The sequence below is a fragment of the Rhinopithecus bieti genome, unplaced genomic scaffold (assembly GCF_001698545.2).
Source record: "Rhinopithecus bieti isolate Rb0 unplaced genomic scaffold, ASM169854v2 scaffold_33413, whole genome shotgun sequence".
In the NCBI taxonomy this organism is placed as follows: Eukaryota; Metazoa; Chordata; class Mammalia; order Primates; family Cercopithecidae; genus Rhinopithecus; species Rhinopithecus bieti.
In genome coordinates, this window is record NW_016814400.1 from 778,550 (window position 1) to 790,650 (window position 12,101).

The following is a 12,101-nucleotide window of genomic DNA, read 5'->3' on the forward strand; positions in this document are numbered from 1 at the left end:
TTGGAGAATGGATGCAAGGTTTTATTGAGTGGAGGTAGCTCTCAGCAGCTGGGGGAAGCCAGAAAGGGATGGAGTGGAAAGGTTTTCCCCTGGAGTAAGGCAGCCCGGGCTCTCCTCCGACTGCCCCAGCCAAACTCCGTGCCATTCTGCCACTCAGTGGCCTGCCAGCCTGTTGGTGCCTGTCAGTGTGTCCCTCTTGACATCCAGCCACCCATGTGTTCCTCTGCTGATGTGCTCCTCTCTAAGTCCAGCCACCTGTGTGTCTGCCTGCTAGGGTCTTGGCAGTTTTTATAGGCACAGGATGTTGGTGTGGCAGGCTAGGGTGGAAATGTAACATTTGGGCAGGAAAACAAAAATGCCTGTCCTTACCTAGGTCCACGGGCACAGGCCTGGGGGTGGAGCCCTAGCCAGGGACCACACCCTACCCTGCTTCTGTATCATTTAGAGGACCATGCCCTTCCCTTCCCAGCACTTGTCTTCTATATCAGTTATATGTGCGTTCACAGAAACAGATACAGTCATAAACACATCACCAAGTAGAGAGAGCAGTAATTATGACCTGCTTAGATCTTAAGTGAACTAAGTAATCCAGCATGTGTCAACCCCAACTATCCCCCTAATTCCATCTCTGGACTCTGTCCACACCAATTTGTCACCATTTCTCTATTACAATCTTCTCCCCAAGACTTGTCTCAAACTTATTTTGGGAACCACTCTCCATTCTCTAGTAAATTCAGCCATCAGCTTCTCTGTGAGCGCATGTTGCACTTTGAGCAATTTTTAAAAATACCATCATCAGATCACACTGATGTTTTTAAACATTAGTATTCCTCATTGGACTATGAACTTTCTGAAGTCGGAGTACACATTCTGTAGCCTACAATAGGAATGCAATCAATATTTGTTGAATAAACAAATAATAAAATAATAATTCTTGCTGGAGTCAATACATTTAAATTTGAAAATGAAAAGAAAGGATATAGTGACTCACCAGACAGAAAATCAGTGTTCCTCCAGTTCCTCCAAGTAAGATATGTCCTGTGAATAATCTTCAGCTTCTCCAGTTCTCAAAACAGTTGATTTTTCTTTCACAGAATGATCCGTCAGTCTATCTCCCTTGTCAAATAAATTAACAAATATGAAAAAAAGAAGTATTTTATTAATAGGAGATTGAAAGTTCACCTAGTTTCAGTGACATTTTCCCTAGAATGACTTATGGAATCATTGGTCATGGGAAGCATTGTTAGGCATGGGTTCTGCATTGAAATTATTGTTTTATGCTCCAGATACCCTCACTAAATTTTTATCTCTGTCAAGGCAGAGACCATGACATGTTCACTTTTGTCTTATTTCACATGGGACAGCTTATGTAAATGTTGTCAGAATGGAAAGACAAACATAATGATGGTCACAGTATTTGTACTGAATCAGGACTTTTGGATGCAAGTGAAATAAATGCAACTTGAACCAGCTCTCCACAGAGTAATTTGAAGGGAGATTTGAACAACAAGTCTATGGAGAAGGAAAAGAGAAGGAAATTCTGCTGAATTTCAAGAACACAAGAATCAAGGGCTTGAAGGCTACCAGGACTCTCTTTGCCTCTGTTCTGTGCTCTGGAAGGTAACTTCATTCTAGCATTGTCACTCATGGCTCCTGAGTCCCCCAGCCTGTGATTCTCAACAGCATCCATTTAAGCACAGGAATTGTATAATGTCTATGGAGCTCCTTCCTAGAACTTGAAAAATTATGTAACCTGTGATGATGGGTCCAGAAGGCAAACTGAGCCCTGTGGCTCAACTAAGGGTTCTTGGGGCCCTGCTATGGCGGGTAATTGGAAGGGGGAGCAGCTAACCTAGCAGGGCTCTTCCTTCCTCTCCCACCACACAAGCTCGGTTTTTACCTGTTTTATTTATTGGGGTCTCCTGCTAAGCTTTTACTATAAATGGTACTGACATGGTTGGGATGTTTGTCCCTTCCAAACATCATATTGAAATGTAATCCCCAGTGTTGAAGGTGGGGCACAGTGGGGAGGTGCTGGGATCAAGGTGGCGGATCCCTCATGGCTGGCTTAGTGTTGTCCTCAAGATAGTGAGTTCTTGTGAGATCTGGTTGATTAAAAGTATGTGGCACCTCTCCCATCTCTCTCATGGTCCTGCTCTCACCATTTGATGTGCCAGCTCCCACTTTGCTTTCTGCCATGACTGCAAGGTTCCTGAGGTCCTCACCAGAAGAACATGCTGCAGCTATGCTGATACAGCCTGCACAAACATGAGCCAATTAAGCCTCTTTCCTTTATAAATTCCCCAGACTCAGGTATTTCTTTATAGCAATGCAAGAATGGCCTAACCCACGTGCTGATAAGGAGTTTGAAAATCATTACTCTAGAGAAGCAGAAAATCAGGCATGACTTGCATTTATAAGATAGTCTTGTTAAAACTCCTCTTCCCTTTTCTTTAGACCCTTGTCAAACATTTTAAATGATTATTTGTAAGAGGTCAGTTTGGTTGAACTTCCTTAATATTAGCCCACACAAGTTTTAGCACAACTTCGTAGTTGGAATAGCTTGAAATCGCAAAATGTTCCTTTGGGTTGGCAGATTGTTGTAGCCAGGAAAACCTAAGCATGAAACTCGGGTAAATGAGATGTGTCGTCAAATCCCCAGTGAACTCAACAAGTTTCATTTCCTTTATTATAAAATTGATCAATTTGATTACCTTAAGAACAAAATCCAGTTATGACAGATATCAATTTAAAGTAAATGCCTTTCATTGTGGTCCTTTATTTTAGCTTCCATAGCATAGAAGTATTTTTGAGTAGACTATTCAATGTTGATAGTTTTAATTACTCCATCCCTAAGTAAATTAAAGAGTATCAAGATTCTTGAAAAAATATGAGATCTTTGAATTGTCTCAACTAAATATATATTTGATTGGCACACCTTGCCAGGTTGCTGAAAAAAAGGCCTTTGTAACTTTAAAATTTCAATTTGATGGCATTTCCTGATGAGTTGCTTAGATACTTTATTCAATCTCATTCAACAGAAGGTTGAAATGGCTACCAAGAACTATACCATAAATTTGGTTTACCCACCAAAGCTGCTGATTTGATAAAGTAAAGGTTTTTCATGATACAGTGCATAAATTGCTTTCTTTTTGGTTTCTCTATGAATATCTACATAGTTGCTTCAAACTAAATTCATGGAAGAAATGGGATGTGGTATATTTCTTTGTCTTCCAAGCACTTAACATGGTTATAAGCATATGGTAGATCTCAAGAAATAGCAATTAGAGGCCATTTTATTAAGTAATCACATTATAATAACAACAACAGTAGACATTACCTCTAGTTGCCAAGTCATAAAGAAAAACATCTGTGAATACTAACAATTGCAAACATTTCTTGAATTTTTATATTTCCTTTAAGAAATATCTAAATTAATACACTAAAAATTCCTTCAGATGGAGTTTTGGGAAGACATAAAGTCACGGAAACTAGTTCATCTCCAAAGAACTGATTCAAAAGAGGAACAAAAATACAAAGAAATAACTTCTGATTCCAAAACAAAAAGTAAGTGTGTGCAGAGAAACTCCCAGGTAAGTACCAGGATGTATGAAGCCTGTTCACATGGAAGCACTTTCATAATATAAACAGCCTTCCAAACACAAATGTATATCTTAAATATATGCCTGAAAAACAATGCCTGAACCATATTGTCAGCACTCAGAAGACAGAAAATAGATTTTCTGCCTCATTACAACTATAAATCCTGTCTGTATTCTGAATCCTAAGAACATCATCATTAATTGTTTTCAACAGCAATGTCTTTAAAGAGATTAATATCTATATTTTAAGATAGAAATTGGTGGTACAAATTTATTCCAAAGCATCATATTTTATATGTTGTGTGTATTGTTACTCATATACTGACCTGCCACAGAAATCAAAAGCAAATCTTTAAATATAAGTTGCTAAAATTTAGAATCTGATTTTCAAACTCGTAGACTAAAAATCTGGTTTGTGAATATTGGTGGTCACATACAACACTGGTCACAAAACAATGAATGAACCTTCTTCCAATGCAATGCGAACTGAGAGGCGAAAGTGTTTTAAGGAATTTCAAAAATCTAAAATATATAGTGCTATAGCAAAAAGGGTAGTCAGGTGGTGATCAGAAGACACATTCAAGTCTTTTTACTACTTTGTGAACTCAGATGGATTATTTAAAGTCCGTGAATTGAAGTTTTAAATGTAAAGAATAGAGATAAGACACTCTTGAAGATAAACATATATATTACATTAGATCTATTATACATATATAATTTATATAACATAATTTACACATATATATAATTTATGTATGTATATAATTCTTCCAGGAGGTATGAGAATAGCATGTAAAATGCTTTACAATACTAAGGATATAAGTAGTATCTAGTACCATATCCTATACAGCATAAGTGATCAATTGAATATTTAACACACTTCCATTTCTTGTGAGTTATTATGGCATTTCTTTGCAGCTGCCATGAAAAAAATGTTATAGGAGCCAAGTCTCAAAGTTATCTGAGCCAATGACATATAACCCTATTTAATTGTGTCATATGGTAGGTAGCAAAGCTCAAGGTTGCTTATTGTGTAGGTTAGAAACTTTAAAATTAGTTGAGAATCCAGAAGTTTCTGCCCCTTTGCCATAATTCCTTTCATGAGCCAATCAGTTTACAGAGAAGGATGAGGGCCACGAACTGGTGAGAGGATAAGTCTGTGAGTGCAGAGAGAGCTGGCAGTTCACAGGCAGGGATACCAGGGCACTGGAAAAGTATTACAGTGGCAGCACAGTGAAGCCCCACTTAGCAGCACTTCTTCTCCACACCCTCACAGGGTTTTTGTGTGGGTCTCCGGAGAGAACTGTTCACCTGCCCATCTGGCCAGATGAAGGGCAAGGGGATTGCTTTCATCAAAAGAGAAAGCCTTAGAAGGAGGAAATGGTGAACAAAGGGCTGAATCCAGAGGATTACAAATGCTTTTGAACTGCCCTGGGAAGATCAGAAGTGAGCAGCCGTGGAAGCTTTAATGCCGGCCTAAGTGATGCTCACCATTTTTTAAGAAGGCAGGGGAGGAAGGTTTGCGGTGGAAACACTCTGCTAAGAGGCTTGTGTTAATAAGATCACAGAATCGCAAGTCCTAGATAACAACAACAAATACCAGGTGTACCTGAACTATCAAAAGCAAAGAAATATGACATCATGTTCATTTCCATCAGTGCTATTACCATCATCCAAAAACAATCATAGCTCCAAATTAGATTCAGCCTAAATCCTGAGACCATCCAGCAGAAATACTCCTTCCCCTTTCTTTAACTCATGCCTGATGTGTTCATCAGAGAATTTCACAGGACAGGCTTCCATTAATGTACACAGAGGAAAACAAGATATCCCTGGCCAGGTAGCTCAGGATATGCTAGAGAGACCCCTCAAGTACTGACTCCCTCGGGCTTCTGTTTCTACCCACTGGAAGATGACTAGCATGTCTGGCCACTTGGCATCACAGATGTAAACTGTTCTCTGATCATTTACATTTGAAAAACTGATGCTTCACATTTGAAGTGCAACACTAAACTTATTTTCCCACGGCCATTTTATGAACTGCTTAGGTTAGAATTTTTTAAAATTAGTTGAAGATCCAAGTTAATTCCTGATACTATAAGAACATGAGAAAAAATAAAATGCGTAAATTGGAGTGTGGAGTCTCAGGCTGAGATTGTTTATTGTCAAGAGGGTGGTATTTCTATGCTTAGAAGGTGGTATAAATGCCCTTACCCGTAACACTTGGTTGCTTGTAACTTGGGTGTGTCCTGGCTCTGTCATCCCACAGCACTTTTATCTTTAATATAGCCTGTGATATAGAAGGTCTGCAATGTAAAAAGTCTGCAATATAGAAGCCATCACAATTGTACATTCTGTAAGTAGTCACCTGAACATTAAAAACACAGTCATTTATTTGATTAAATGATGGCCCACAATTTAGAGGTTAATAAAGAAAAGATTTACTTTAATGTCAGTAGTGAGAGCAAGACATGAAAGATGGCCCTGTAGAACTATATGCATTTAGTCAGGAAGGTATAAAATTAAGATAATGATTCAGATAACTTGTACACAAAGGGACCAGGTTGTAGGGGTGGACCGGGTTCTTTTACTTCAATTTTCTAGCCAAGCTAAATTTTTTAAATACTTAAAATTCAAAGTCACCCAGTCTAGGCAAATAGAGATTTTTTAAATGTTAAGTATCTAAAAACTGGATCCAGTAATACAAGTAATACTAATTTGGCCAATGTTTTGGAAATCCAGTCTACTTAATTTATCTAAGTTTACCAAGATAGTTTCTATACAGACTTCATGGCAGCCATGATCGTGCCAAATAAATCACTGAAACACAGCACAATCAGCAAATTTTCTAATCATCCTGCTCAAACTGAAGAGTCTCGTAGACTGATTAATTTAACTAAAGTCTTCAATAGCTTAAAGAAGTCTGATTCCAATGTTATAAAAATTTATTGGCATTGCTGATTTCTCAAAACGTCAGCCACTTTACCACATCCCACACTTCAAAACCTGCTTTGAAGACCAAATTACTTTCTACCTGGAAATACATTTTAAAAAATCATAGTTTATAACCAGTGGCTGCTGTTTTCATGGTCTTTCCAAAGCCAACTTCTACAGCCTTCATCTTACCTGAGAGTGTAGGTCTTCTTTTAAGAGACTGGGATCATAGTCCATAGAACAGGGACCGATTTTATTAGTAATGCTCCCTAGGGTTAAAAACAAAAAGGTGGAAAAAATATATCACACATTTTCACTTCAGAGGATGTGTAAGCTCACACTGCTGAAATCGAAGAGCTTATATATGCCTTGACAAATGGGGGTAGAAGAAAGAATTCTAAAACGAAGACCCTAAGCTATGTCCCTGGTTTTAATTCAGTCAGTGTATGAACTTCAAGTAGAACTCTACCCTCAGCCAGCCATACCATGGGATATAATTTACAAGTAGTAGCTGTGTCTGGTCTGCTTTCCTACCTCATCTGGGTAGGATTCTCTATCATCAGCTATGTTTCTGGGATCACATTTTCAAGGAAGCCCTCCTGCACCTTGTATCAATGGTTCAATATGAAACTCTGAGATTAGAGAGATTTGGTCCCTGCTTGCAACCGGTGCTTCTCACTTTACTTACTCTCCCAAGAAGCTGACTCATAAGTTTTGCAATATAATATTAAAAACAAAAAAGAGACCTCCTTAATTGAACATGTAAGCCCAGAAAACAGAGTTTTAGGTATCTTTGGCATATCTTGTGTGACTATATCAAGGTTTCTCAGCTGGGGCGCTATTGACATATCAGGCTGGATAATTCTGTGTTATGGCGGCTGCCCTGTGCTTTGTTTAGCAGCATCCCTGTCCTCTACCTACTCAATGCCAGCAGCACCCTCTACCTAACCCCCAACCACTAGTCGTGGCAACCAAAAATGTCTCCAGACTTTGCCAAATGTCCCTTGGGACAAAACATGGTCAGTTGAGAGCACTGCTCTAGACTGCAAACTCCTTAAGAGACAAGGTATCTTTTCACCCTTGCTTTTCCTATAGTGTCTGGCACAGTGCCTGACACAGAGCACTTTCCGAACCAATCAGATGTTGCTTAAAGGAAAAATAAATAAATAAATGGCAAGAGCGCTTATAAGCAGGTATTCCTATAGCTTTATACCTCCGAACTCATTGTCTTGACCACTCATTTCACTGAACCCATATGGCAAGGTCTGTCCCCAGGGTCTTGTGACAAATATCCTGGCCCAGAAGATGCTGGTGCTTGGAGTGCCTCAGGACAGCCACAGCTTTGATGTGGGGGTTGACCTGAAATATTTTTTTATCAAAACAGATAGCATGTGTTGTGAGCAGTCAAAGCCTTGTTTTCTGTCCCCCTTTCTCCCTCCAGGAATTGAATGGTGTCATCCCCTGTCCTTTGAAATTGCCTTTGTGGACCTTTTTTTTTTTTTTGAGGCAGAGTCTTGCTCTGTTGCCCAGGCTGGAGTGCAGTGGCGCAATGATCTCAGCTCACTGCAACTTCCACTTCCTAGGTTCAAGCAATTCTCCTGCCTCAACCTCCCGAGTTGCTGGGATTGCAGGCATGAGCTACCACACTCGCCTAATTTTTTGTATTTTTAGTAGAGAGGGGTTTTGCCATGCTGCCCAGGCTGGTCTCAAACTCCTGAGCTCAGGCAATCTCCCCGCCTTGGCCTCCCAAAGTGCTAGGAGTACAGGTATGAGCCACAGCGCCCAGCCCCTTGTAGACATTTTACAATGAGATTTAAGAAGTGTAAGATTCTAAGAACATAGACTGTGTGTCTGCATGCTTCAGAAACCTTTTCTTCCCAAAGGGTGACCCCGCCCGCTTCTTGATCCCCAGTCTAGGTCTGTGTGGCGCAAGCATTTCGGGAAGTGATGTTTCCTTGTGTTTCTTGACGCTGCTTCCAGTGTACTGCGCCAAGATAAAGGCAGATACTGAGAAATATCCTTCTCCATGGAAATTCAGATGGGTCAAGCACGTCTTCTTTGAGACACCTCACACTTCAGTCACATAGATCCCTGGAAGAGCTCCCTTTTATTGGGTCTAAAACAGCATTTGTTGGTAGTGAGATTGCTGTGGTCAAAATGACAATATGAAAGGGAGGTGAAAGAAAAGTAGTGTAGAAAACATTTTTATTTAGGTTTTAAATATATTATTTAAATATAAAAAATATAAACATTTTGATAATCAGTAATATCTAATCAATAATTATTATGTATTAAATATATTATAATATGTATATATATTAGATTAATATAAATCTTTACATATAAACCATATCAAACAGTAAATAAAATAGCACATTAAAACAAATATATATTATATATGTATATAATGACGGTAATATAATCTAAATGATTAATATTTACTAATAATATGACATATATTAATATATTATAATGATAATTGATGTTCACATTTCAAATATTATAAATACTACCAATAATTATATATTTATGTATATATTTTAATGTATTATTCTTTTTAAAGTCTTATAATTTAAATTCTTAGTGTATAATTTCTAGCTGGAATAACAAATATAAATGTGAAATAATAATAGAATGAATTTTTTTAGTATTTTCTAAGAACTCTGTATATATTATGTTGTTTACATCACACACACACACACACACACACACACACGACGTTAAAATAGTTACCATTCCCCCATTTGATACCTTTGGAAATTGAGACTCAGATCAAAGAACTTCCCTCAAATTAGACAGCCAATTAGAGGAAAATCTGAAATTTAGTGCTAGTTCTTTTTGACCACAAAGGCCATGCATTTCATCCTTCTGCTGTATCCTACTTGAGAAGCCACACCACATTTTCTACTTATACACACATTTAAACATTGGACACATTTTATTACTGCTGGAATGAATTACCACAAACTTAGTGACTTAAAATAGCATCTTTTTATTGTCTCACATTTTTTGTGGCTCAGCTGGGCATAGCAAGGCTCAGCTGCTTTCTCTATTTTAGTCTCACAATGCCAAAAATCAATGTGTGAGCCAGGGCTGCAGCTCTCATCTGAGTCTTGGAGTCTTCTTCAGGCTTACTGAAAGTTGGCAGAATTCATTCTCTTCTCATAATTTCCATGGGATCCCCATGGCCTTCAGGTCAGCAGCAACTGGTTGTGTCCTTTCCTTGCTTGAATCTCTCTAACCTTTTTTTCTGCCACAGGCATAAGAATGTTCTCTAGTTTTAAAGGTTCATGTGATTAAGTTCACCCCGATAATCTCTCTCCTGATGTGTAAACATTCTGGGGATTAGATCTTGAACATCTTTGGAAGACCATCTTAGAAATCTCCCTACTAGAAATAATTTCTAATTTAACAGGACTTACATCCCTATATGTTATTAAAATGTAGTGATGGTGTGCCTGTTAGGGTAATAAAGTCTCTATCAAAGAGAGAGACTCCTAAAAGTCTTTAATATTTTCCTGGTTCTCATGTAAAATGTTCTTTGCTTTAAAACAGATCTTCCTATTTATAAAAACATATATAGCAATATATGTATATTAGATAATTATTTATATATGCTATGTAATATTTATGTCATCTGTGTCATGAAATTATTGTTATATAAATGTATCTATAATACAATATTTTACCAAACTGTGATCGTATCATATATGTAGTTTGCATCCTTCTTTACACTTAATATATTGTGTTTTTTACTGATTATTAAATATTCCCCAATGTATAATTTTTAATGATTGAACAGTAATACATAATATGGTTGTATTTAACCAGCCCCATTTGGTTAATATTTATATCATGTTGCACATATTTTACAAAAATTTTATTGTCCTTTTGTGCTTATTTTCTTGAAATGAGTATTCAGGATCAGGGATACTAAATCAAATGCTTAAGGTTTTTTGTCTTTGCTCTATAAAATGAATTATAAACATTTATATTGTAACTGCCAATGCAGGAAAGCATCTAATTATCCACATCCTTGCCAAAACTTGTCTGCTTAGTGGACAAAATAATAAATCTCGTTGTTGTTTTAATTGGAAGTCCTAGAAATCTAATACATTTGAGTATTTTTATGTTTGCAGAGCATTTATGTAGATTCCCTTCCATGCCATTTCCCCAAATTTTTCAGCTGTAACATTTAATATTTTCTTTGTAATTTTTATCTTTACATATTAAAGATATTACTCCACCTGATGTGATGGTTCAAAATATTTTTCTCAGTTTGCAACGTGTCTTTTAATTTCTTTGAGAGTTGTGTGTATATATATATGATTTTCAGTCTTATATAGTCCTGTGTATCAATGTTTTCTTTCATTGTTTCTCCTTTTACTTATAAGCTCACAAAACCTTTTCACACTAAATAGTCAAACCATACATACACAAAATATAAATAAACAAAGAACTTTTGGGGTCCTTGTATGATTTTCTTGCATGCTTTCCCACTGCCAGGTGAGTAGATGTGGCACCTGGGGTCCTGCCAACACCTCAGGCTCAGACATGCAAAACACAACTGACACTCATTCATGTCCAAGGGCTCATTTCTTATATTTTTCTATCTCTTTTCATGACTTTGCTATTCTCCTTCCACCCAGACTCAAAATTCTCTATCTTACCTGAATTTTCCTACTCTATTGTCACCCACATCTAATGCCTTGTCACATTATCTTCTACCTCGTTCAGTAGTTTAATGGTCATTTCTTCCTCCCTTTCGCCATAACTCTAGCTTGAGCCTTCATTGCTTTCTACCTCTGGAGGTACAGGCAGATGGGGGATGAAGGGAGAGAAAGAGAGACATTCAACTGAGATAAATTCATGGCATATGGTTTTTTTTTTTTTTTTTTTTTTTTTTAATGTTTATATTCCATTCAAAAAAAAATTATGGTCATCTCTACAAGTCATAAAATATACATCCACCTTTTTTCTTAAAATGGCCTTTTTCTTCTAGATCCCCCTTCAGGCCTTCTATCCATAGTTCCCTAACTCCTTTTCAATTCACCTGCCCCATATAACCAGACACACACACACACACACACGGACACACAGACACGGACACGTACATTTATAGAGATACTTTTTATCACTGCACAAAAAGGAGATTATATATAATCTCTTTTTTATTATTATTATACTTTAAGTTCTAGGGTACATGTGCATAACGTGCAGGTTTGTTACGTATGTATACTTGTGCCATGTTGGTGTGCTGCACCCATCAACTCGTCAGCACCCATCAATTCATCATTTATATCAGGTATAACTCCCAATGCAATCCCTCCCTCTTCCCCCCTCCCCATGATAGGCCCCGGTGTGTGATGTTCCCCTTCCCGAGTCCAAGTGATATCATTGTTCAGTTCCCACCTATGAGTGAGAACATGCGGTGTTTGGTTTTCTGTTCTTGTGATAGTTTGCTAAGAAAGATGGTTTCCAGCTGCATCCATGTCCCTTTGTAAAGGACGCAAACTCATCCTTTTTTATGGTTGCATAGTATTCCATGGTGTATATGTGCCACAT

At 37.7% G+C, this 12,101-nt stretch overlaps 1 protein-coding gene across 1 annotated transcript in view; it reads right to left on the reverse strand.

Moving 5' to 3' along the window:
- Positions 1 to 1,002: 1,002 nt before the first annotated feature.
- The window catches only part of LOC108514087 (uncharacterized), a 205,469-nt gene continuing 194,370 nt past the window's right edge, over positions 1,003 to 12,101 (reverse strand). Inside the window, exons 9-10 of the mRNA XM_017850119.1 lie at positions 6,729 to 6,805; positions 1,003 to 1,116 (exon numbers count right to left, since the gene is read on the reverse strand). Coding sequence (XP_017705608.1) covers positions 1,003 to 1,116; positions 6,729 to 6,805 — 191 coding nt within the window. The remainder of the gene's footprint in view (positions 1,117 to 6,728; positions 6,806 to 12,101) is intronic.